The sequence below is a fragment of the Pteropus alecto genome, unplaced genomic scaffold (genome assembly GCF_000325575.1).
Source record: "Pteropus alecto unplaced genomic scaffold, ASM32557v1 scaffold86, whole genome shotgun sequence".
In the NCBI taxonomy this organism is placed as follows: Eukaryota; Metazoa; Chordata; class Mammalia; order Chiroptera; family Pteropodidae; genus Pteropus; species Pteropus alecto.
In genome coordinates, this window is record NW_006442109.1 from 3,423,487 (window position 1) to 3,451,198 (window position 27,712).

The following is a 27,712-nucleotide window of genomic DNA, read 5'->3' on the forward strand; positions in this document are numbered from 1 at the left end:
TGACCAGGGTGTCATTCCACTTTAGAGCTCAGGGGCTGAAATACAACTTAGGGCATGATGTTATCTTTGGCCTAACATACCTTGTGATCATTAGTCAGGGCCCGGCCATTGTTTCTTGCTGCCTTAAGAGGTTAATAAATGTAAGGGAAAGGGCCAAGGCTTACGGGGCATGGTGTGAAGAAATGGAACCGCTGGGCTACATGTCAAATTAAAATCATACGTTAAATCAGGAGCCTTGGTTTCACATTCTCACCTATTCCAAGAGTACAATCTCTCCAGCCATAATTATTATTCTTCCCCATTTTCAAACTTTAAAAATATGTGTATTTTTTAAGAAGCAGAACCTTAAAAAATAAAAAAGATCATAGCTAGACCCCCTAACAAATAAAGCAGATAGGGAGATAGATGCTTTGGTGGAAGGGTCGGGGAGTATGTGAAGCCTGAAGACCTGAGGCACCTCTGCTCACTCCAGGGCCCAAGGTTAGAGGCCTGGGTCAGGTTCAGTCAGATTTAACTTTCAGGTGAGCTCTGGGCCTACCTGAGTCATAGTGATATATGGTCCAGGCTCGAGCCACCCACATCTCTGCCTTCTGAAAGCCTTCTGTGGGGCCATGCAAGCTGGTGGCAGAGAGCGAGCTCCTCAGAGGCAGGCCAAACGCAGCAGCCTGGCCGTGGGGATGATGCTTCCTGCTGGATGGAGAAGGTCTTTCGGGATGTGGATACTCCCTTTACACCGCCTGAGTGTCAGTCAAACTTACTCCATCCAAGACAAATATCAGAAGCTGTGCAACTCCAGATACCAGGAACAAAGAAACAAATTGGGAACATTGTGCACAAAAAAGATTTTAATAAAGATTGAACTGGTACAGTGTATAGATTCTGCCACTCTTCTTATTGTGATCTTGACAGCGATGCAGGTCAAAAATGAAAAGGCTGAGCCTGAGGCGATTCATATTCCTGGCACTGACAGGCCAAGTGCAGGCTCAGTGGTTGCTGGTGACAGACAGAGGTGCCTTTGGAGGGGTGCTCCAGGGGTGCCTCCCGCCCTAAGCGGTCTCCCACCTCTGCCCTCAGCCGCCCAGCCCCGGCTTGCTCAGGGTCCTGATGCTGATTCTCAGCGTGCCTGTGGGAACCTGATGAAAGCAGACGCCTGGCCCTCCTCCTTCACTCAACATCCTAGGGCAGGGGCCTGAGGAGCTGTGTTTTCACCGAGCTCTGTGCATGCTGCTTCCTCTTCTCCCTTCTACTTTTTATTATGGAAAATTTTAAACATATACAAAAGCAAATGGAGTAGTATCATGAACCCCCATGTACCCACAGCCCAGCTTCCAGCTTCAACAGTCACTTTTGTTTCATTCCTCCCCACTCAGGCTCCTCCTCCCCCCGTGTTATTTTGAATCAATCCCAGACATCATATTATTTCATTCATAGACAGGTTAGTAGATATGGCTGAGATAAGGGCTTTTTTCTTTTTTCTTTCTTTTTTCTTTTTGACATAACCATACTATCATTATCCTATCTAAAAAATAAGCAAAGGTTTCTGGCTGTTTTCTTATGTAATCAAGTATGAGGACCACTGTCCAAAGCGCTCTTGTCCAGTTGGGAGGTCACTGACATCCTTTCAGAGTCCTGAGAGGGTGTGGTGATGCTGGTCACGAGGCTTCCCTCACCTGGCTGTGCTCACCGTCCACCAGGAGCGTCCAGACAGCTTTACAGGCTCTACTTTCACTTCCAGATCTCTAGTTTCTTCCAGGTGCTGAGTGGGAGCCAACTGGGCTTCCATGACACCAAGAGCCCGAGGCTGCTGGGAGGTACAGGCCCTGCTGGGACTTTGGCCCCAATTGCCCCCCTTCTGGAACCTTCTACAGTGTGTGGTGTGGATCTCACTGGCTACTGCCTTTCATTCCTTGCTGAGGAAAGTCTGTTGCCCACACATGCTGGTCCCCTCAGAAGCAAGACTGCTTTGTCCTTGGCTTACCAGGTGTCCTGTGATGCCAGTGGGGGACAGGTAAAGAGGATAGGAAGCTTTGCTGGTGGAATAGGCTGCACAAGACGCAGCGAGACGACAAGGTGTTCTCTTGCCATCTCTTCTCAGAGGTGACTGCTGCTCAGTAGTAAGTGACAAGCAAAATGCACTCATCCATGTGGAACCCAGGGCAGTGAGGCAGAGTCTCAAAGGCCCCCTGATAAGAAAGAGTCTCTTCCTCTCAGCAGAGGCCAGATTGTATTCCCCTCTCATGAGTTACTGGTGGTTTCGAAGCCCTGGGCACAGAGGTCACTTCACTGCCTCCTTTTAGATGCCTGGGGAGGCCAAGGTGCAACCTCCAAAGGCCTAGTCTGTCCAGAGCTACTGCTTACCAGCTGGCTGGACATTCTACCCCTAGAGCTGGTGTTGTAGCTGCCAGCCCCTGAAAGACACACGGACCACCAGAAATCAGTGAGTTATAGGAAACACACTCTTTATTCAGCCAGCTGGGTCTGCCAGGGGTATGCAGACCCCAAATTAAGCAGCCCCGAAATGTAGAGGTACAGGGTTTTTAAGCCCTAAATCTCATTCCTCATTCTATCTTAATGCAAAAGTCTATTTTTCTTCTATTTACTAACCGTCAATCCACAGGTAGGTTGTGCAAGCGGGGGTACAGAAGCAGAAAGCTTATTATTACAATGTTATGTTCCCATGGGTGAAAACCTATGTTCCCATGGGCAATAGCCTATGTTCCCATGGGCAATAGCTAAGCAGTAATTTTCCAGCCAGCACACTGGGAGGACTCCCCTCCTCCCCAAACTCTGTGCTCCTGAGGTGGTTCAAGAGAACCTACTGGTTTGACTCCTGCAAAGGTATCTGGTACCTGCCTGGTGAATCCTAGTCATGACTTTGGGGGTTTGTCAAGGAGTGGCATGCCGTGGGGGAGATGGCCTTGGCTTTGGAGTCAGGAGATCCCAGATTCAGTTCATTGAAAAAAAAAAGGTCTGTTGTTACAACTGATGAAAGTTTGATGACACCTGTCAAAATCACGAACACCTGTGTCCTTCAACCCAGCAATTCCATTTGTGCAAAAGGACATGTGTACAAAGTTCACTGCAGTTTATTTGTAACAGCAGGAGACTGGCAATGTCTAAATGCCCATCAGCACCGGGCAAGTTAAATGACCTGCGGTTATTCCATAAAAAGAATGAGGCAGCTCTATGCATTTACTGCTACAGAATGATCTTCAATGATATCAGTGAGTGAAAAAAACAGATTTAGATAAGCTGCCTTTTGATATGCTACTCTTTGTGCTTTTAAAAAAGATTCCTTTTATATGCATAGGATATATGTGGATGAGCTACAAGAAACTAAAAACCAAGGTTGCCCTTGGGCTGATGACCTAGTGGGGACAGTGACGGGAAAGAGATGTGTTTTTACTATAAACTCATTTGAAAAGCATTGTACCATTAGTATGTGTTTAAAATAAAGTAAATTTAAATAACATCTCTGGTGTTTATGGGCTGTCTGATTTTGGGCAAGTCACTTGCCCTGAGCCTCATCTGTGAAACTAGACTCGCGATTTAAGTCACAGTGTTGCAAGGAGGATGAGAACTACTGGATGAGAAGTGCCTTGTGCAGGATGTGAACACAGGGGGATTCAGTGAGTGGAACTTCCATGATTGTTTATGATTATGTTTAAGTTGTTACTCTCTGGATGTCAGAACGGGGAGAGCAATCCCAGGCTAGAAGAGAGGGTGACCTGGGAGACCTTGAGTTCCTCTCCGGCAGGGATGGTCTCTTTCTTATATTCTTCCTCTCCAGCCACACCTCCTGCTCCCCCTCGCCACCAAGCAAACTTGTGTTGATTTGAGTGGAGCTGTCGAGTTGTGCTGCTCTGCAGCTGTCTTGGGGAGCAAATGTACAGGTAGCTGAGACCACACTGTCCGCCAGAGGGCGTCAGCTGCTGCTTTGCTTTCCCTTCTCATTTCTGGAACCTCTTCTTGGGCTTCCAGAATGTGACAAGAGATTTGCCAGGGAAAATGTTTAAGGTGACCTTTTCTTCCTTGCTACGGCCACTGAATATATTGCTTATTGATTCCTGCTAGGCCTGGGGGATTCTTAGTCATGCAGGAACTGGTATAACAACCCTGCGGATAGATGTGTGTGTGTGTGTGTGTGTGTGTGTGTGTGTGTGTGTGTGTATTCAGCGTTGTGTAGTGTGAGTGTGCATGCATGGGTATGTGTGATATACGTATATGTGCATGTGTGTGCAGAACCCTGGGTTGTGAGTGCTAGGTCAGCCTCTGCCTGGAGGGTGACTCTGCTATGAAATGGACTAAGCTGTCCCAGGCTTCCCTGCCCTGAGCAGCCAGGCCAAAGGACGGTACCTTATCTTATTTGTAGAGTGCTTTATATTTCCCAGATCCCTCCATACACTCTGAACTGCTGCCTCTCACTGTTCCTTCATCATTTCTCACCTCTCTGTGATTTTATTAACAAACTCTCCCCAGATACGAGAAGGAAGGAATCCCCAAGAGAACTCTATGTCCCAGGTTCATCACACTTCAAACTCTCTTTCTGCAAGATGACATCTCCCAGTACCTGCAGCATGGGACATCTGTGTCCTTTACTTCCTCCTCTCCACTCACAGCAGACGCAGAAGGGCTAGGGGACGTCTTTTCTCAGTAGCCCATTGGGGGCGTCATCATGAGAGTTCATGTTTCCTGACTTTTATATCAAGTCTCCAAGCCTATAGCCATGGTTGTGGAATCCAAGGGGAATGGAGAAATGGTCTGTCCACAGGATGCCTGGATCTGCAAGTACTTCTAGGCTGGAGAGAGTTCTTACTTTGTAGCTTATGACTCCTGCCATCAGCTGATGAGATATAGACTGGATGGCACTTGGGGTTTGGAATAATGATGATAATAATATTAGCCACTAACACTCAAGAGCATGTCCTATGTGTCAGGCACTGTTTTGGGTGCTTTGTATATATCAACTCACTTAATCCTCAATACAGAGGACTAAATACCTCACTGGGTATTTAATATCCCACTAGGTATTACCCCTATTTCACAGATGGAGGAAACTAAGGCACAGAGAGGTGAAGGAATTTACCCAAGAACTATGTAGCTAGTAAGTGGCATAGCTTGGAACTGAACTCAGGAAATTGGGCTCCAAAGCCCCAGGGCGTTTAAAGCCGTCTATTCAGGCTGGCAGCACTTCAAAGTACCTAGAAGGGTAGAATCTCATTTTAAAAGTGAAGGAAGCTGAATTCCAAAATGAACACAGAGCTTCTGGTTTTCTAGGATCTTCTTCAGAGTCCTGGCCAAGGAAAGCCCCATTCAGAATAGACCTGAAAAGCAAAGCACCTTGAGTTGAGGTTGGGAGTCACATCTGCGGAGCAGAAGGCCCTTTTCCTGCTCAGCAGCCAGTCTTACGGGCAGTTTCTCTAAAGGTGCATCTGAGACCACGGGAAGCAGCAGGCACCGTCTGTCTGTGCCGCCGTCAGCAGAAGAGGGGAAGTAGCTCGTCTCTATGGGGTCTCTGCTGGATACGGGGAGGGGCTGAGCTAAAGCTTCTTTGATCAGGCACATCCAGTGGAGGTGGGTGGCAAGCCACTGCAGGCACTTCTGCTGCTCTGGCACCTGTTCCTTTTTATTTTATTTTTCGAGTCAGTCCCTCAAACAGTCAGGTTTGTCGGTTTCCTGCCGGCTGTCCACAGAACCTAGTCTTTGAATGGGAGACTGAGTCAGAGCAGCCTCAAATGTGCCCTGAAGGTGAGAACCATTGCTTCTGAAAGCACCTTTCATAGCAGTAAATTCCCCTGCTTCTGAGGCTTTGAACCTGGAGTAATCCACAGGTTGCAGCCCAGCTGGAAATGAATGATAAAAGAAATTGGCTTGCTCAGAGTCCACTGGGAGCTGACAGAGGAGGAGAGTCTGACAAGATGAGGCTGGGCCTGATTCTGAGACTTTGGCGATTGGACAGCATGTGCGGGTGGGACAGTAGTGTCTGATGACGCTACTTCAAGTCCCTCCCGACGTCGAGGATCTGAAGAAAGGCAGTGAACCCAGGTAAAGTGACCAGAGTTTGCTTTGTAAAGGGCCAAGATTCCCCAACAGTGGGGATGGACATTGGCCGAGAGGACCCTACAATCTTACCTACCCAGGCACAGAGTAGGATTGCACTTCTCAGCTCCCTCGAAGTTAGATGTGGCTGTGACTTGCTTTGGCTATTGACATGTGAGCTCACTTCTGGAAGAGGCCACATCCTTCTTTTCCTCTGACATAGCAAACATCAGTGCTCCAGCGGTGGCAGTTGTGTCAGCCTGGGTCTCAGTGAGCTGTGTGGAGCAGAGGCCCTAGCTGACCTGTGATCATGCATCCCACTGAGAAATAAGTCTTTGTGGTTTTAAGCCACTGAAATGTTGAGGGTGTCTGTTAATACGACATAATCTAACTTGTGCTGACAGATACATGGATAATCAAATTGATGAATTCTGGCTAATGCATCACTTGGCTAATGTTTTAGTCATCCCAAGCAACAAAATTCATTAACCTAAATAAAGTACATTAATTTCCAAAACTGGGCCCTTGTGGTAGGCATTACAAGCACCATTACAAGCCAGCAGGGGCAGACATCTGGAAAGTGGCTCTGAGCCTGCTGAAACCCCATTGCTTGTTCCACCTGGCTTAGAGGATCCCAGAAGGTAGGGCACCCAAGGACCTCAGTAGGAGAGGAAAAGCAGGTCCCCTTAATGTGTGATTCTCACCCTTGGCAGCACATTAGAATCACCTGGGGGCTTAAAATCCCCATGCCCAGGCCATATCCCCGGCCAACCTAGTCAGTCCCTGGGGGTAGGCCAGCATCGGCAGCTCATAAAGCTCCCCATGTGATCAGCATGCAGATAGGCTGAAAACCACAGCTATGAGGGTTCCTCTTCTACAACGAGGGACATATTTTAGCCAGTGTCTTGAGGCAGTCCTTTTTTGTAGAATTCTGCTGCCTGTATGTACCCTTGTGTCTCAGGCTGCAACAGATGTTGGAAAGAAAAGGCTTAGAGGATTCACCATGTTCTCCTTACTGTGAGTGCTCATACGGGGGGTCTCAGAGCCTAAGACAGCCAGCCATGGTCCCCTCCTAGCAGGATTTGAGGTTATACAGACTTGGATTTTAACTCCTGTCCCGCTCCTCCCTGTCACAGTTCTGTGACCTCAGAGAAGTTGCTTGACATCTCCGAGCCTCAGTTTCCGCATCTGCAAAGTGGGACAATCCCAACATCAAACTTACTGGCATAATACATGAGTCTCTGCATCACTGCTAGCTTTTTATTTATTATTTCTCCCAGGTGACTTGTGTTGGATGATGAGGTAGGTCAGCTAACATAACAAATTCCATCTGCTTCCCTTACCCCCACCCAGCCCACTCCCTCCGTGGTGAATGGGACTCCAGCTCCCCAAATGCCCAGGCCAGAAACTGGGGACGCATTCTGGACTCTTCTGTCTCTCTCTCAATACCTATTAATCCAGTCCCTCATTAAACATGATGAGGCTGCCTCCGAAGAATCATTTAGGTTTGGCCAGTTCTCCTTCTTCCTACTGTCACTCCTTCAAGTCTGCAGATTGTCTGATTTAATGCAGAAACTGCTGATGCGTCTCCACAGCTCCACTATGCCTCTCCTATAATCCGTTTCACAAAACAGAGATGGAGTGATCTTTCTAAAATGTAAATCTCCTTACCAGATATTAAAACAAAATTTTAAGTTATAGTAATTAACACAATGGGGGTGCTGGTACATGAATAGACAAACATATCATTGGAAAGAAAAATAAGACATTCAGTAATAGAACTAAATACATGGAGGAAGCTGGTAAATTACAGACATGGCATTTTGAATCAGTGGAGGAAAGATAGATTATTCCATAAATAGCATAGGTACAACTGGATAGCCATGTTTGCACAGAAATAACATTGGATCCATACCTCATACTTTACACAAGGAATGGTTCAAAGGTATAAATGTAAAAAAAAAATGAATCCATAAAAGTACTAGAAGAAAACATAGCATGTCTCAAAGTGGAGAGGGCCTTTTAAAATGATTCAAAATCCAGAAGCCAAAAAGGAAAAGATCAAGAAATTCAACTACATTAAAAAAAAATTTTCTATGGCAACAATTACCACAGGCAAAATCGAAATACAAACTGGACAAAATATTTGTAACTCATATCACAGAGCAAAGGTTAATTTCCACAATATACAAAGAGCTTCTTCTATAAATTATTAGAAAAAGGTCAATAACCCAATAGTAAATATATGGACAGACAATTCAAAGGAAATTACAAATGACTATTAAGCACATAAAAATATGCTCAACCTCACCCAAATAAGGGAAATGCAAATGAAAAGAACACATTTTTCACTTATTAGATTGGAAAATATTTAAAAATTGGTGATAATCGGAATTGCCGAGAGTGTAGGAAATAAAACATGGTCATCCATTGTGGCTGGAAGTATAAATCTATGGAAGGCGACTTGGGAAAAACTGGGAAAATGACAAATAATACCTGTGATGTAAGTGGGCCTTGTCCAATCAGTCGACGGTCTTAAGAGCCCAAACTGAGGTTTCTGGGAGAAGCAGAAATTCTGCCTCAAGATTGAAGCATCATCGGCTCCTGCCTGAGTTTCCAGCCTGCTGGCCTGCCCTATAGACTTCAGACTTGCCAGCTGCCCCCCACCCTAATCGAGTGATTCCTTAAAATGTTTCTGTCTTTCTTTCTCTCATGTATATGTATATTTAATGGTGTTTCTCTGGAGAACACTGACTGATATCATACCCTTTAATCCAGCAATCACACTTTCTCACTGTGGGCACCCTTGAGAAATGACCTACATACAATTTATTTCATCATAGCCTTGTTTGTAATAGCAAGAGCGAAGGCAACCTGAGTGTCCGTCAGCGAGGGGCTGGTTAAGAAGTCACATTAATCCACAGACCGGAGGACTGTGTAGCCATCCAAAAATATGAGGCGATAGTATAGAATAGTTTCCAAAACTGATTTAAATGAAAAAAGAAAAGTACCACATCATGAAGAACAGTGTGCATGCTATGTTCTTATGTGTAAAAAGAGAGAAAATATATCAGTGTTTGTAAATGTATAAAATATCCCTTGGGAGCAACACCAAAAACTAACACTGAAAGTCTCCAGGAAGGGGCATGGGGTGGCTGGCTCGTCGGACAGGAGGGAAACATTTCATCATGTGGCCTTTGGTTTCACAAAACAAACAAACAAACAAACAAACCCTACATCCAATCATCCTGCTGGCAGGCAGGGCAGCTATGGTCCTCAAGGCAGAGTCCTTATAACCCGGCCGCTGCCTCCATCCTGTCCCTAGCCCTGATCCCCCACCACTTCCCATTCTCTGCTTTCTCCATTCCAGTTCTATATTTACTTATTTCAGTTCCTCAAACTCACATGTTCTCTCATGCCTCAAATCTGGAATGACTCTGAGGGCCTCTCCAAGAGCTCTTGCTTGTCCTCAGTGTTGTTCCCTTTCTTCAGAGGGACCTGGCAACGTGGCTGCTGGGGAGGGGTTCAGCAAAAATGCCCTCTTAGACACCCTGACTCCGAGGCTCCTGTCATTCACTGTAACTGGACTCACCTACCAATTCTAGAAGGAACTTGGCACTGTGTCTTGCAAGGTGTCCTCAGTCTCCAGACATGGAGCTGGTCAGCATCCAGTCCTCAGGAAATCCTGTTGTATGAGGAAGACAGCAAGCCTGGGGCCTGCCCCCTTGGGTCTTTACTGAAGAGATAGTTGGATATGATCACTTTAGAAGCACACATCGATAGGTGCAGTGAACTGCAGGTGAATGACAGCTTGGATTCTGTCTTAGGAGAGCAAAGTAGTATAAAGTTAGGCGATGAAGCAATCTGGACCCTGAGCACAGGAACGGAAGAAAGTAGGTAGCGTGTGGGCTCGTGAATTTCGCAACGGATGAGGGAAATGATTGGTCATGTATGCAATTTATTTCTCTCATGCACAATTTGCTGTCTTTGTACATAGTCCACCTTGGATGAGTAACAGGGTCAACGGTCAATGCTAAAAGGGACTTGTGTATGGGTGAATCCATGTTTCACCATTTTTCCAGTGAACGGATCTGGGATAAACATAACGGAAAGCAAAGTGATGAGATCCAATTGGACAGATTTGATTGTGGGGTTTTGTAGGTTCGTCTGACTTCACTCTGGAGCCCGTTAGAATTTATGACATGGAAAACTGGAACTATCTCTCAAGGACATTGGCACAAATAGAGACACCCAGTCCAAACTGTGGTCTCCACAGAGGGGTTTAACTGGAACTTCTGGGCTGTCTCGAGTTCCATCAGCTCTGGTGGGACTGTTTCACTCACCAAAGCTCCGACTTTGTTTCTCCTGGATTGGACTTAAAAAAATAAAACCTCAAAGAACTGTGGAACATACTGTTTAAAAGCATGCATCCTGAGTGAAGCATAAACACAAAGCTGTCTTTTTATAAAGTTTGAGCTTTATAAGGTTGCCAAAATGTTTCTCCGTTGGTTTTAAAAATTGAAGTAGAAACCACTTAAGAGCGAAAAATATTCCATGGAGGAAATTCTCAGACACTGAATTCTCAGGTTTACATTACAGAGAAGTTAGTGTCCATGCACCAGAGCCCCAGGGGCAAGGCTGGTTGAAGGCAGCCACTGAGCCAGGGTGACGCCTGTCAAAGATCATCTGCTCTCTTGGAGCTCTTTAGCAGTGACTGAGGTGTTGCGCTTCAGTTTTGCCAAAGTTTCCCGTTTTCATAGTCACCCGTATTTTCTATTTCACATACTCACATCCCCAAATGTGTAGACAGACAGACAGACAGACAGACAGACAGACACAGACACACAGACACACACACACACACACACACACACACACACACACACACACACACATGAAACAGCTTCCATTCTTTGTCCATCTGGGACAGAAACCAAGACTGTGGAGTGTGAAGACCATGGTGTCAGAGTTGCCATGGAAACAATACTCTTTTGTCTGTCCCATTTCCAAAGACTAAGTTCGGGCTCTATCTTCCCACCCCTAGTCCCATTACTTGCTAGACTCCCCTCTTCCTTCCCTTCCAACATGTCCCCTTTCTCAGCTCTTTCAGCTCTTAGAAACGACGAGTGAACACAGCACTCACCATCCTTGGGCCAGCTTCTAGGCATTCCTCAGACCAGATAGTCACGCCTCCATTGCATTGCGGGCATTACTGGCCTGGGTGAGGGGATTTCTATCGTTTCATCCTGAGTATAACCTCCCAGATTGATTTTGCAGGCTGATCCTACAGCTTAGGGAGCTATAACGGGGTTATTTTATAGCGATCTGACAGAATGATTTTGTCTGTTGACTCTAGTACAATATTAGGGGCATTTTAATTTTTTCTTTTACTTTTATTGTATTTTACAAAAGATTTGGATCATGTAGGTTAGAAAGAAACGATACCACCACAAGCGGAATTCACAGATGGTTTGAGAAGCACCGAGGGAGCTAGGGCATCCTGCAGCTACTATTGAGGATCCAGAGGCTGAAGTGCCCAGGGAAGGATGAGTTCTCAGTGACTGTGATGTGTGAATGGAAAATAGGAAATGGAAGTGCTCGTAGAAGCCAGTGGACAGTGTCTGTGAGATCGGTGCTGGAATGTGATATGCTAGCATTGCTCAGTGGGAAAGAGGAAGTGGACAAAATCCGAGCTGCCACACTGTGCTTCTGGGTGGGCCGGCTCCTCCCTGACTGCTCTACATCTCTCTAGAGGAGGATTAGGTTCTGGTTAGGTGTGAGATTTTTGCTGTCCGCAAGGCCTCCCCTCAAACTCTGGACATAATAGTCTTGGGCAGATTGGGGATCAGGGCCACCAACAGATGTAGTAATTATTTAAGGGACCAAGCCAAGGTGCTTTCATGAGTTTGAGTTCTCTTTGTATTGGCGCCTTGGTGCCTTTCTTGTTAGCATGGAGAGCATGAGTGAATAGAACTCACCTGTGCCCCTACAGGACCGCTGACTCAAACCTATTGCAGCCTCTTCCAAGCCAGCATACTTGGCTTTATACAGGCATTAACCATCCCTCTTTAATGAATGGAATTCAGTCTCTTTGGGGGAGGAGGGGACTGTAAGGGGGAGTCCTAAAAGCTTTACTATATGAGTAACCTCCTCTCCAGGACTGAACAGGCTGTTACAAAGCTCACTGGCAAAGAGCTACAGCTTTGTTGATCAAAATGGCTAACCAGCGCTGTTCCAGGCACCGTGCTGAGCCCTGTTCCCTTTCCTTCAATCTCACAACTCTCACATTTACCCTCATTCCACACATTTCAAAAGTGAGGCTGGGCTTTTCTTTTGTACATGGTCCCCCCTTCCTTATAGAATTCTCGGTCATACGCTCATTTGGGCTATAAGAATTTAACTTAGGAAGAATTTCATTTAGTATCTCAGCTTATGAGGCATTTCTTCATGTTTCTAGGGACCATTTTGGGTTTTGCGTGTCTCTTGAGTAGCTTGAGGCCAGTGAAAAGGGAGTCGCCATGTGATCATTGTCACAATGTCAAGCTGTGGTTGCCTCAGAGAAATCTTGAGTTACTGGGTTACTAGATTTTGGTGGCAAAAACCTCTATAGCCTGTTTTCTTTGGTCTTTAATTTATTTTTTTATTTTTTTATTTTTGGATTAGAGGTCTAATTACATAGATGTTGAGTAGTATAGGCCAAACCAAACCAGACTCAAGGCTCAGAGAGGGTAAGTACCTTTCCCACCACCTCACGGCCAGAGACTACTGGAGCCAGAATTCAAATCTAGGTTATTCTCTCTAGCCATATGTTTAACTGACATTATTTAGAATATATATTAAATATCATGCCGGAATTAGTAGTAGTAGAATGAGAGTAGAATATAGTTAAAACCCCGAGGCTCCAAGAAGGTTGCTATTCTTTATGCCGTGGTTAAGGGGTGAAATATGATTTCAAAGGCATTAAAGTGGAGAGTAAGTTATAAACAATATCATCTGCAGGGTTAGAGTTTGTATTTAGAAACATGCCCCTAAGTCAGGTGATGAATTTATTGGCTACTCTGAGTGCAAATCAAACTTCATAAAATTTTATACCTCTCTCCCTACCTATTAAGCAAAGCAGCTCCTAGTTGAAGACATAGCTTGTGTAGAATGACCAGGTGGGAATAGTTAATAGGGATGTCATGTTCGTTCTTCTTTGCTGGCTTATTTCTAAGATTCAGTTCTTGTTTTCTAATCGATCGTATTGACAAAAAGAAAAAACAACACACACACCAGTGTTACAAAACCTTGTATTAATCATTTCCCTTCACTTTCAATATAACGTTGATATGAAATATAGCCATGATTCTTAGTTACATGGGAGGAAATGAGTAATAAATACATTGTAGCAAGTTTAAGCCACAAGGGTGTTTCACTGGTAACAACATTTGAAAACTGTACACTTGCAAAGAACAGCATCTTCAAACATTAGTATATCTGTATATCAGTAAAGCTTTTACATGTAACAAACATGCTATTTCCATATATGACAAATTTAAAAAATATGCATTGCTTGGCAACATGAACTAGGCAAAAATAGTTCTTTGTTCACTAACTTTATACAGGAAAACAGGACAAAAGGCATGCATGTACAACAGGGATGCCTGCATGGGGCATGCAACAGAAGAAAGCTTTTTAAAAGTCAGCTTACATTAGGCATAAATACATGAGGATTATATATTAATAAGGGAGGAAGTCTTCTGTTTGACACTATTAACATTCCTGTTTTCTTCCTATTCCTCCCAGAGGAATACACATTCACCTTTAAGTAAAGATAAAGGAATTACAAAAAATAAAACTCACTTTGCAAACATCTCCGATGACTTGTAAAAAAGAAAAAAAAAATCAACATTAGTGTTATCACAGCCCCATGTGCAAATTATCCTTCCGCAGGTTCTTCTTGTAATAGGCACATCTGAGCGCCTTGGTCAGGCTGTTTCTCTGCACGCAAGCTGGAGCCGCCTGCTGCAGACATCTCCAGAGGGCCAATGAGACTGGGACCTGCTTTTCCTCCCCTCGCTGCCCTTCTGATTGCATGCCTATGCATTCGGCCCAGCTCAATCCCCCAGCCCAGGCTCTTGCTGAGATCCTAATTCTAGCCGGGGAGTGCACATTTACAAACCTTGCATCGGCAGTAGCTACAAGAGGTACAGAAGAACAAAAGAGCCGGAGAAGGCTCCCATTCCATAAAAGGCAACAAACGACACCTCAAAAGAAAACCTTGTTTCCCTCAGTGTCTTTTCAAACGAATGGGAGACAGGGGCCCAGCTGTTGCTCCAGTCCTGAGTACCAAAAAGGGACCATCAATGCTCAGGATTTGAGAGCTTGGTGCAAACAGCCGCCCTCTGCAGGCAGACCCAGCAGCGTCTAATTTGCTTGCTGGCCCCTGTTTAAAAAGTGAAACTCAAAGAGCGTGTGGGGAATTAAAAAACAAAACATATCAGCAGCAATGTTTCATTTCTTGTACACAGTTAATGTGTGTCTTCCTAATGTTTCTGGTAAGAAACCACTATGAATAAAAAGCACCAATAAAACATCATACATGATAACAATATCGTAGAACACCACTGTCCCTGGGACAGTGTAGAGATGCCAAATACACACTGATTAAATCAGAACAAGGAGGGGGAAAACATGTAGTGAAATAGATTTTACTCTGAGATTTTTAATGTTCACTATTAATATAAAACAGTTGCATTTAGGGGTCAATGGGTAAATACAAAAAAAGGCACTGCCGCGTTATTACTAAATATCCGACTTCACAGCCTTATGCATGCAACTGTTTGGTTCTTTTATAAATAAAATTCTTTTGTTTTAGGATTTTTAAATTGAGCCGTTTACCTGCAGTCAACACAGGACTCAAACAAGGTGGGGGCAGGCTGCTAAAATTGATCAGAACACTCAACTTAAAAAAATTAAAACACTAATAGCAAAACACAACTAAGTAGATAAATCTATACACGGTCGATGAAAAATAAGCTTTTCTTTTTTTTTTTTTTTAAAAAAGAATTATGTTGTTATTAATAACAGACTTTATCATGGTTACCAGCCATAGCAAGTTAATAAGTAACATACCCAAAATAATATCTCTAATAATCAGATAACCATTGTTTCTATATTCAGTGAAGGAATAAATAGAAATTCAGATTTGCAAATACTTTAAGGTCTTCCTTTTAAAGGATTCATGCTGATGTGATTGTGTTCACAATCTGTTTTCTGAACAATCCCAGTCTTTATGGATATATTGCAGCAGATCTGAATGATTTCTCATCTCTCCATGAGACTTGTAATACCATCGATTTTTCTCCTCTTTAACTTTCTTAGCATCCAAAAACCACTTTCACAAACCCTCTGGTCTTACCTTTGGCCTTCAACATTTTTGACCTACTCTTCCTGCCTTGCATGCGATCATTCCTCCCAAATATTGCTCAAGTAACACTAAGCTTATTTAGAAAAGGGGTGTGAAGAACAAATGTTAATGGCATTTGGTTAAAAAAAATCAATTAAAAAATGCTGCCTCTTTCTGCACGTAGATTTGCATCTTTAGAATGTAGTCACCCAAGGAGAGTTTTTTTTTTTTTTTTAAATGCAATGCATGATTTTGTAAGTTCAATCTTTCTTTGCTTGCTAAAGCCTCTCTACACAGTTAAGATGCTCTGACCTTTATAGACCTCAAAGGGACTTTAAAAGCCTTATTACAATGTCCAATGCCACCTAAGGCTACGTTGGATGTACATTTTTAATCTTGAAGGTAAAAGAAAGTTGTTTGGGTTTCATTAAAGCCTTTTAAATCTGTATTTACTTCATTAACTTTTTTTTTTTTTTAAATAACCATAAGTGAGTACAGTGATTTTCATGGTCTGATCTTTTCAGTTTTGACTCTGACTTTGCTGGGGGGGGAAAAAAAAAAGGCGCCAGACTTACCCATTTAATAGACAGGCCTTATACCATGTCCCTGATCTTGCCTCTGGCTGAGCATCCGTACCATCCTTTACACAGCCCAATTTTCCAGTACAGAGCGCAACTCCTCTTGGATTTCGTCTAATACCCTCCATTGGATCGAATTCCGAAACATAGTCTTTCTTTCCCTTACAAATAGAGCCATTACTTTGTGGTAGTGTAGTTTAATCTCTCACCCTGTAATGAGTGGCTTTATCTCCCTTCTGTGTGGATGGGTAGATCAGCCAACGGCACAGCAAATCACTGACGAACACCATATAGACAGCACCGTCGTTTCCATCATGAACGTAACCTTTTCCACATCTTTTATTGCCCACCTGGGACAGTGGGGCCAGGCAAGGGGCTGGACCTCTCATCACAGCTCTCTCTGCTACTTGCTGACTGACAACTTATACACTGTGCTGGGTCTTGCTCTCTACTTTCCTCTCAGCGTTGAGTGAGCAAAGGGGGTGCAGCCCCCAGGCTCAGATTCCTGTGGGCAAACGTACTGTAAGTGGCGTTTTTAGCTCATTATTTGGGTATTAAGGCCTCTTGCAAGGAAAAAATGTCCATCCTTGCCTTTTCTCCTTCCATAGAATTTGTACCCTGTGTGTGTGTGTGTGTGTGTGTGTGTGTGTGTGTGCACGCAGCAAGTGACAGGATGAAACACCCTGGTAGGGTGGGAAGAGGTTTCTGGGTGAGAAGCAAATCCAGCACAGAAAGGGGCCAGAGGATTCTTTTAGAATCTCTAGGTCACCTGTGAGCAAACCATAAAGGATCACATGATGCCATCCTCCTTGTCCTTGTCCTCTCCTGAGCGCTCTACCCATTCCAACACCTTCTTGTCCTTCAGATCCATCTACATGCTCTTCCCACCCACAGGTGAGAGACAGACAACTCAGGCCTACGTGACTGTATCCGTCTTCCCAAGAAGCAGAGCTTGGCAGCCATTTCAAAACACAACCCTGCTGCTCTTATAAAAATAGAGGGGAAAAAAATGAATCCATATCGACAAATCCTTTACAAAGACCATACTATGAAGAGAAGTTCTATTCAAACTCTTTACACATTATGTACCCTTTAAAATTGTTATGTAAACAATACACAAATCGAAGTTTATCTGAAATTTTGTTGGAGGGAATCTTTCCCTTCTTGCCCCCGTTACCATATGGCCCTCTCCTGTGGCTCGATTCCAAGCAGAGGCCTCAGGGGACTCCAATGGGGTGGGGACATAAAAGCGTGAGCCGCCATCTTGCTTTGGTCACATGTATCCATGACTTCCTCCTGGGGCCAGACTAGGAAGGCAGGCTTTGTGAGAAGGCTCCCAGGGCTGGGCCTTCTTCTGCCTCTCTCTTGTGTCTCTCTTATCTCTTTCATGGCGGTACTTTATTTTTTCTCCCCTGTTTCCATCTGGGAAGCCACTTGCATTTCCTCCACCCCACCCCAGTCCTGTGTTTCCCTAGAGACCCCCTCCCAACCCCACACAGCAAGCCATCCCATGACAGTAACAAATGACAGAATAACCAACCCCAGGTCTACTGATATGTTTACAAGGATGACCTACGCTCTCACAAAATCAAAATGGGAGAGGGACCAGGGAAAAAAAGGCTGCAAAGCATCTTGTAGGATTCTGTGCAACCTTGAAGATGGCTGACACTGGACCCGCAGCAGTCGATTTCACGGCCAGCGCGGTCACTCTCATCTTCAGCTTCTAGATTGTGGAGGTCCGGTCAACACCGTCTGGAGAGAAAGAAGTACATGGTGGGCACAGGTGAGCAAAAACAGTTCCATTCATGTCCACCCCAGTCCATACCATGTATGTTGGGCCTCCCAGATTGAGGACAGATAAAGGCTAAATTCATTCATTCATTCATTCACTCATTCATTCACATACCCACCCACTCACTATCTGGGAAATGGATTTTTTTTTTTGCCAGGATCCATAATGAGCCTGGGAACCATGATGTAAAGACCTAATCCTCACCCTCCAGGTGCTTACATTCTAGTCAGAACACAGGCATGTAAACCCACAATGACGTACAAGTGGCAACTGCTATAATGGATTATGTACCGGGCATAGCAGGAGCATGGAGGAAGGAGTGTTTAAGTAACCCTTGGAAATCATGGACAGTTTTACAGAGCTAGAAAATGACTTTTGTAGATGGTGCTGGTTGGAGAAGAGAGGAGGAGGCAGGAGAGGCTGAGGGTGGGGAGGGCATACAGCTCATGTACAGGCACGATACTGGTCATCAAATGGGGAGGCTGGGGCAGCCTGGAGGTTTAGGATGAAGGCTAGGGGAATGGAGGACTGGCAGGACATGAGGCTGGACAGCCAGGTAGGGGCCACAATGGACATGCAGGTGGACCTGTCTAGCTCACGTCCTTCTTTTCAGGAGCATCTCCCTCCCACCTTGAATATCTGCTGAAAGACTGGGGATGACATAGTTGTGACTCTGACCCCTGGTCACAACTGAGCAGACCAGGGCGATGCATCTGACCCAAACTGATCCAGATTCTCTCTCCAAGAATCTGACTGGGGGCAGAGACACCATAGTTAGATGTTGTGGGCATCGGGAACTGAAAGATCCTGTGGAAGTGGGAGTGTGCTGAGGCTACCCAAGATGTGCCACGTCTGTGTTGTTGAGAATCGGTGAAACTGGGCTAAAGAGGAAGTGGGGGACATGTATGTCAGAGATGAGAGGCCATGAGTGAGACCGATGGCAGAGGGACCCAAAGGCTGTCTGATCCCTTTTTGGTTTTCTGCTTACACATGGGACTATAGGAAAGTCCCTAGAATCAGCCATAAGGGTCTTGTGTACTATGAATAGGTGCTTAGACATCAGTGATTAGAGAATTATAAACAGTAGAGTTGCCAGATCTGACTTTAGAATGGCTTTCCTGGCAAGGCTGGTAGCAGGAGGACCAGTTAAGAGTCCCCTACAATGGTTCATGCGAGAGCTGACAAGAGCTTATCAGTGAGCAGAGAGAGAAGCATGGATTAGCCATCACAGGAGGCAAAAATGACTGTGTTCAGTGACCACTACATGAAGGCCATGTTACAAACCTGGTCTACCAGATGGAGCATCTAGATTCACCAGGTAGAACTCAGGTGTGAGAAGGGAGTGGTGGTGTGCTCCAGAGAAAGCTGGAAAACCTAAGTGATATGGAGGAGTGCTGAGACCATTGCAGGGTCTTCTGGCTTCCTCATGGGTGATGCCAGGCTGGCATCTTGCCAGCAGGGACTTGGAGGAAAAAGGTTTCTTAATTGAGAATTTGATTAAGACCATGGCAGGATCACATGCAAAACTTTAGTATAATATCACCACCAAGATACTAACATTGATACAATTTACCCATTTTATATTTAGATTTCTCCAGTTTTATTTATATGCCTGTGTCGTGTGTGTGTGTGTGTGTGTGTGTGTGTGTGTGTGAAGTTCTATACAAATTTTGGAGATACTATCCCTAAAAAAGCAAAAGCCCCCTAAGATTATCTGTGACATCAGAGCATCAATTAATCTTATGTGAACTTATAATCAGTAACCTCTCCCTACCCTCTGTGGGTGTCAACCTGAGCTGCTTTTGGTGGCTCTGCAGTGGTAACTGGTCATGGGAGAACAGTATGCACGGGGTGGGAGTGTAGAGGTCACTCCCTCATCTGTAGAAGGCGGTTCACATGGGGCTCACTGGCCCACGCATTAATGCCAACCCTTCATAGTTTTGTAGAAGTGGGATGCTAGAAACCTGAAAATCTCAACTAACTCAACCCTAAGTCACATTTTCATGGAATTCCAACCTCCAAAGGTGAGGGTAGGGAAATGACCAACAGGTAAGTCCAGACTCACCATTTACAGTTGTGCAAGTTGTGCACTGAACAATCCCAAGGGGTCCCATTCACATGTAACCGTCATAGGTTTTACAGTTATAGATTTACAGTTATGACAAATTTCAGATAAATGGCAGAACAGCATCTTGAGGAAATGGAGCAATTTTCTAACATGCACAAAGTCTCCAATATCAGCTAGAAGTGGAACTGCAAGTAAGGAGTAAGGAGTAAGAAGGAGTAAGGAGGGAAGGTGAGAAGGAATGGCAAGGGGGACATGTGAAGCACGAACCCTGGACCATCAGAGAGTGAACTGAGCATTCCTCTTCATGGTATGATTCACTACAGACTCCACTCTGCCAGGAGGAGACTCACTTTTGTATTCGTGGGTATTCCTGCCTGTACAACCTAGCCACAGGAGGAAAATAACTACTAGGTCTGGCACCGAGTCTTCCTAAACACCCTGGGCCACCAGTTAGGAGCGAACTCAACAGAGCCTTACATGAGACTCACAAACCAAGATGGCAGAGATAACCCACCCCCAGGGCTTCCTCTCAGGTTCTGTTGGAGGGACCTGCAGGAGGGAAAAGAAGAGATAAAAAGGGAAGGCCAAAGAGAAAAGTGGCTTAAGACCGGTACCAAGAGGGCAGCAGTTAGTGGAGGAGACGGAGAGAGCAGACATGTCAGCACAAAAGTGTGGGCCCCCCAAGGCCTGGGGCGTGTGGACCAGCTGCATGAGAGTGGCCATCCTGGGATGTGGTGTCCCAGGAAATCAGACACACTCTCCTGCCTTTCCTGAGACACAAGTAGAGGAATCTTTTTCACTCTGCTTTCCTCTCCCTAGTCATTTGTCTTTCTGTAAAATGACTTCATTCATTGGCATTCTGTCCCCAGCAAGGTCATTTTCCTTGGCACCTGGAAGGGGTAGACAGGCAGAGAGGTGCTGTCATAGTGGGAGAGCACAATGTCACTGTGCCCAGCTGGGCCACCCTGAACTTAATTTGCATTCTCTGCTCAGGAAACTGCTTACGAGGCTTCCCACCAGAGAGGATTATTGAGAAAAAAACACAGCAATCAAAAGGCTTAGGAGATTAATAAGACGAAAACATTAGCAAAAACATATCGGTTCAGAGAGGTTTGCTGTAAATACAGGAGAATGGGCTAAAAAAATGAAATCTTTTGAATGGAAACCTCTTTTTAACAAAGAGCATTTGGCATTCTTGCTAATAATGATGATAATGTTAGTACTTAGTGCCAATTATCTGAGCAATATCAAGCCCAGGGGGAAAAGGCCAGTTCTCCTTGCTGACTCGCAAAGGCAGGGAGAGCTCCTCACAGAGCCAGCCCGTCAGGTGGGAGGGGGATGTAGCTGCCTACAGTGGGCTGAGCTTGGCATGACTCAAGGTCGATGAGTGTGTATTTGTGTGGGGGGGCTTCCATTTTTTGAAAAAAAAATGATATATAACTTGCACGTCACAAATTTCACCCCTTTAAAGTGTACAGTTCAGTAAGTTTTAGCATGTTCACAGAGTCGTGCAATCATCACCATGATCTAATTCCAGAATATTTTCGTCACCCCCCAAAGAAATCTCGTACCCATTAGCAGTCACTCTCCACTCCCACCACCCTCCAACCCCTGACAACCACTAATCTACACTTTCTGTCTTTACAGATTTGCCTATCCTGGAAATTTTATAAAATCATAAATGGAATCATATACTGTGTGGTCTTTTGTGTCTGGCTTCTTTCATTCAGCATATTATTTTCCAGGTTTATCCACGGTATAGTATCTATCAGTACCTCATTCCTTTTTAAGGCTGAATGATTCCACTGTATGGCTACACTACGTTTGGTTCACCTGTATTTGTCTGTCGATTGACCTTTGGGTTGTTTCTCATTACTCGTTAGGAGTTCATTACTCATGAGCGAGCTGACCCAATCTTCTCAGTTAGCTGGAGAAGGGGAGCTAGTGGTACCTCTCCCCAGGGATACCAGGGATAGACCAATGATGCAAAGTTTCTAGGATCTGAATAGCCGAGGAAGAGAACACAGTTTGCAAATGGAGTTCCTGGAACCCTGGGGAGGTCACAGAAGGTGCTGTGCACTCCCACCGTCTGTTTGGCCAGCAGCCAAGAGGGCCTTCAGCTAGCTCCCTCTGTCATTGAGTGGAGGCGTCCTCTGGGCTGTGGAGAGCCTCGCACAGGCAAAGTCAGGTGGGTGGGGTCCCAGCCTTCCAACTCTGCTGCATGCAGAGCATTTATCTGCCTCAAATTTGGTTTCGCGATAAGATTGTGTCTGCAGAGACTAAAAATCTAAAAATCTCTGGTCAGAAAGACAACACTTTCTGAAACAGTAGCTGATGGCGGTCTCTCTCCCCACCGCTGCCAGATAGCACAAATTTTGGCTCGAGGTATGCTGTTGGCCCGTCCCTGGGGTGGCTGAGCGCATCCAGCCTGGAGAGGGCTATTGGGAAGGGTCACGGCAGGCCTCTCTGGATCTCCGTGACTCAGAGCCTCCCCGGACGCTGGCAGGAAGGAGTGGACATCTCTCCCTTGCCGGCCAAAGGGAGAGATGGGATCTCTCCCATCCCCAGGGCTGGAAGTGAGTCCAGGATGGAGAAAGGCACCCAATTTAGTACGAGGAGGTCACTGAAAGCCTCCTGGGGCTGTTGCGACAATACAGGGCTTCAGACCAAAGGCCTGCCTGCCTCTAGGACCTCCTCATGGGGTCAGGGCCTTGCACACCAGAGGCACATCCAACTAGACAGTCCCTGTCACACTGCAAAGGACACCTCAGATTGCTTGGGGCTGCAGGCATTGTGGAAGCCATTTGGAACAGGGAGATATAAAAACAAGGAGGATTTTTGTTTCAAAAATTTTGTTTTTAGAGCAAGTTGGGATATGCTTGGACCAGACTAGGGGATCTAGTGCCGAAAGGGAAAGAATCCAAGGCTGTGGGGGATGTTCCCGCTCAAAGCCACGTTTTCTGTTCCTGACCTCTTCGGCTCCCTCATTTGGCTTGGATAACCACTCCAGTGTACACTGGGGGTGGAACCTCTGGGGACAGAGGGACAATCTCAGTCTCCAAGTCCCCCTGACTCACCTCCCAGGAGAGGAAGAGGAGCGGGGTGCTGTGGGCCGCTCGGTGTGCTGTGGCTTGATGCGGGTCCAGTAGCACCTGAAGCCACTCTCTCCCTGTCTCCTGCCTTCCCCTGCTCGTGCTCTGCCCACCCTCCAAGTTACTGCCGGAATGTAGACAGCAGACGGCTGGTGCTCCCAGCCTCGCATGTGCAGTAACATGCGAGGATGACGACTCACCTCCCAGAGCGTGCTCGGTCATACTGAGGCACAAGGACTCCAGCCTGTTATTGATGTCAGGTTCAGTCACAGGAAGCTGGAATTCTGCAGGGGACAAAGAGTTATATTGGTGACAGGGATTCTAAGAACAAAGAGAAAGTATGCACAGTGCCACATGGCTCCACCTGTCAGGGTGAGGGTCTGTCGTGCCTCCCGGGGAGGACTTGGGAGGACTGTCAGGGTCAGAACGGAGGGCACATTACACCCAGGTTCAACCAACCTCTAAGTCAAACTCACTGTGAACATGGGAGGCTGGAAGAAAACTGGTGACTAAAAATAGCTGGTCATAGTCATAGTCTGCCAGTCCTCTGCTCACAATCGTCCAGTGGCTTCCCATCAGAGGTATGCCAACCTCCTGCCATGGCCTGCAAGATCTCACACAGTCTTGGCCCCTTGTTACCTTCCTGCCCTTGTGCAGCTCTCCCCTCCTTCAGTCGGCCCCTTGCCCTCTTCTACCCCAGAGGCCTTTGCACTGTTCTTCCCTCTGCCCACAATGTTGGCCCCTGGACATTTCCACGGCTCTCCCTCTATCTGCCATCCTGTCCCTCGTTCTACTGTCTCCTTAGAAAGGCCTTTCTGTTCATCGTATATGAATGGATCTTTTCTGCCCCCATCCTTTTCTTCCGTTTTATTTTTCTTCATAACCGTTGCAACATCTGACACATCACGTATTTATTTGCTGCTTCCCCCCAGCTGAATGTGGTTTCATTGGCACAGGACTTGGCTCTGCTCCTGGAGCCTAGATTGGGCCTGGTACATTTCTGCTAGAGCAGGGAATGAAAACCACAGCATGGAGAGGGCCTCTTCTGAGTCCAAGACTGTGCTGGGCACCCATTTCCCAAGTGGGGCTCAGAGAGGCCGAGTGACCTGTAAAGCTTAGCCAGCTAACACGGAGTTGGGACGAGAACCCACATGGGTCTGACCCCAGAGCCAGAGCTCTGCTACATGTCACAGCAACTGTGGGTGCCTGTCAATACTTATCATCAGGCACTTAGCAGGAGGGCTGAAATGTGTGCTCTGCGGGTTCCCACCGTCCAGGACAATGCTGTGTGCATTTCAACCACAAAGCTCCCTCTGCCATCCGAATGCTCCCTATCTCCCCAGGCTCCAGTCACTCCTCCTCCTCCGAGTGGCAGACAGCCCCTTGAGGCCCCTTCCTCTGTCCTACTGGGGCCCCCACTGTTGGCCTCTCCCTGGTCCCTCATACCGCAGAGCTCTTAAATGTCCTTGAATAGCTTGGAAGTGCCTTGCAGACAGTGACAATGCTTTCATACTTCTCACATACTTCCCATAATATCCTGCTATGGCCTTCTGCACACCTGATACATGTCTGCTGAGTGAGAACGAATGGAGCAATAGAAGGAAACTGACAGCTAAGAATTGTGAAGTCCGACGGGGAGGCGGCAGGAAAAACATCTGCAGTGGGAGTGCCAGAGAAGTCTCAGCACTGCCACTGCCTCCATATGTGACCCTAGGAAGCTGTTCTCTTCTTTGGGTCTTAGCTCTTCTATCTGTGAAAGGAGAGTCTTGTGTCCCAAACTTCAGGCCGTTTCGTTGCTCCTTCACATTTCCACCAGGGGGCGCTCCGGGCGGGGGCGGGTTAGAGATTACTAATGAGGTTGGTGGTTTGGTGAGACAGGAAGTTGAAACCAATGACTAAACCAAAGTATTTGTTTTTCTTGATTAGTTATACATTTAAATATATATTTTTTGCAATCTGTGTTCCCCATTACTAGCTCATTCAGAGGCAGATGTTGTTTCTGTTATTTAAAATTCTCAAAGAGAGGGTTGGCAAAATGGATCAATATAAAAGGCACTGCGGAGCTGACACAAGTTCCAGCATCAATGGGTCTGAAGGACAAATGTGCCAGTAGACACGAGTAGACAGAGGCCGACTGGGCTTCCAGGGAAGCTGAGCAGGAGAATGCAAGGGTCTCCCCACCCCCACCCACTGGTTGCTCTCACAGTAGGGTTGGGGCAATTAGACAATCCAGAGGGAAGAAGAGTATTTTAGTATTTTCATCCATTCATGTGAAAATCATATGCATGCAAAAATTAGCAGCCTTCAGGGTGTGAAATCTATAAAAGAGAAACACAATTTTATATATAGCCAGTTAGCAAATATGAAAAAAAAAAAAAAAACCCTGAGCAATTATAGCCATCCATATGCTCATTGTAAAATTTAGTTTACTCTCTAGCACTTCCCTTTAAACAAACACTGTGGAGAGATTTGGATAAATAAAGATGCTCGACATTTGGAGAAAAGTGTTTCAGCTGCAGGATTTCTTGCCAACACGCAGCAAAATGCCATTTTCCAAGCCTGGGATCGCGTGTTCCAAAAAGGGGGCTGAGAAACGTGGGGCGCTCTGCTCCAGAATCTCCAAACCTTAGTGGCTGCTCTTTTAGGTTGAAAGTTGTCATGCTTGCCTTTTATCCTCCAGATCTTCCCTCTGGTGTGCAGGGGAGTCATGACCCCTGCCTCTCTCAGAACGGCTCTGAAAAATTGTAAGTCTTGGGAGAAACCCATATGTTCATACTCCTGAGTTTCCTAATAGTGTGACTTTTTAATTCTGTATTTGATAAAAACAGATCTGCGGCATCTCCTCACATGTACAAGACCAGCTGGGTAGACAACAGTTTCTATCTCAGGCTAGGGGCATTAGGCCACGTGTGGCTTGGTGGGCAGAGCTCTCAAAGCCCCAGAGGGGTGGGCAGCTCCCACCCCTCAGGCCCACAGTACCCATACCCACCAGGCCAGTTCTTGCCATGGCTCCTGTAACCCAAAAGACTCATTGCAGTTACCCTGGGCCACCAGCTGTAATGGACCAGGCAGACGTACTTTCCAGTTTTCACTAAAGAAAAAGGCTCTATAACTGAGCCTTCTCTCCTCTTGCCCAGAGCAGGCCCGTTTCTTCAGCTCACGTGCCATCTTTGAATATTAGAAATGCTTCCTTTCACCATCAGATCATTCCAGGATTTAGTGAGGCTCTTCAATTCTAGGATGCCCAGGGTTTAGGCTGACTTGGGACTTTTTACTTGTGCCTTTTCAGAAGTCCCATAAGTACAGAGCCTAGTGCTCAGGCCCAGGGTCAAGAAGATTCTTGAAGGGAGTGGCTGCCCATCCCTATGAGGTATTGCTGCAGGGTCTATCTGGGGGCCTCCCCATGCGGCTTTTCCTTGGCAGAAACAGGCCATGCCTGCTGAGTTTCATGTCTGTGGCACCCAAAGTGCAAATCTGCATCTCTCTCAAGGCACTGAGGACTTTAGAATAAGAGACAGGTTGGGTATTTTAGGAAAAACTTTTGGAACTGCACTTTGCCAATGAAAACTGAGGCTACTCTGTTGAATAATGAGAAAAGCTTTATAATCTGGTTAACTAAGAAGTGGATTCGCAGAAAGAGATATCAGGAAAGACAGGCTGATGAGGGAGGGGCAGAGGACGGGGAGTGGGATCTGGACCACTGTGATGAGGAGGATAAGGAAGAAAGGGAGACAAAGCAGGGAACCAAGAAGAAAGAGAGGGGGAATGGTAACAAAAGGAAAAGAGATCGGTGTGGGCAGGCAAATGGAGTTGGCATGGCAGGCAAGCTGCCGATCACAGAAAGGTCATGGCTGGTGCCAGAGGAACATGAGTAACGAGTCGCATCCCTAAATCTGTTATGGGGCCAAGGCTTTTCTCTGGTGGCCTCATTCCTTAACCTGCAGAAGTTAAGTTCTGCAGAAATCTTCTGGGACTCTCACTTTCATGAAAAAACTCTCACTATCATGCCCCAAGTTGGTCTCTTTGAACTTGACTCTCAGATGCAGCGGGGGCACAGGCCCGGCTGGGTTCTTGGCTGTAATATATTGACTCATTTACCAACCTTTCTACCCATTATCTGCCAGTCCTGAGCAGGGCTGTTCGCCTTGCTTACTAGACGGCAAGGAGCAAATGTTTATCAAGAACTTCAGGTGGATTCCTATTCTGGTCTCTGCCTCTGCATATTAGCCTCCTCCATTGCCCTAGGATCCAGTGCACGGATGGTACCCTCCCTCTCCCTGCTCTTTGGAAAGGCAGTTCTCTGAAAGGAATCAGGAAAACAGTCACGCTAAGGAGGAAATGAATGATAACAGCCTCAAGCACTGTGCTCCCAGGTGTGCAGCATTCTAATGGTGGAAGAATTCCAATCTTGAACTGGTGCCTAAGGGACGTTTGCTGTGAACAGGTATGTCATACCATAAAATGCTGCCATGGAAGCTACTGCCTTATCTATTTCACATCTGGGTAGTCCAGTACCAAAGGTAGTTTGCACATGGTTTTGTGCAAGGGAAGCTGTTAAGATCCCCAGAACACGGCCCTGTGAGATTGCCAGCCTGCCCTGCCCCATACTTTTCCTTTGAAGCCGGCTTCTGGTCCCCTCTGCCTTTTCCCTGTCAGGCCTTCCAGGTGGCCAGGAGCCTGCGGCTTCCCAGTGCTGCTGCAGGGCTGCTCCTAATTCCTCTGGACCCCAAGGGTGGCTGAGCCTGGGTCAGCAGG

The 27,712-nt window shown here is 46.1% G+C and overlaps 1 protein-coding gene across 2 annotated transcripts in view; it reads right to left on the bottom strand.

The window, feature by feature from the left end:
* Positions 1 to 13,314: 13,314 nt before the first annotated feature.
* SAMD4A (sterile alpha motif domain containing 4A) overlaps positions 13,315 to 27,712 on the bottom strand; it is a 203,447-nt gene continuing 189,049 nt past the window's right edge. For both annotated transcript variants that reach the window (XM_006920168.2, XM_006920169.3), the window contains 2 exons: positions 23,158 to 23,241; positions 13,315 to 17,757 (listed from right to left, as the gene is read on the bottom strand). In XM_006920168.2, coding sequence (XP_006920230.1) covers positions 17,729 to 17,757; positions 23,158 to 23,241 — 113 coding nt within the window. In that variant the 3' untranslated portion in view covers positions 13,315 to 17,728. The remainder of the gene's footprint in view (positions 17,758 to 23,157; positions 23,242 to 27,712) is intronic.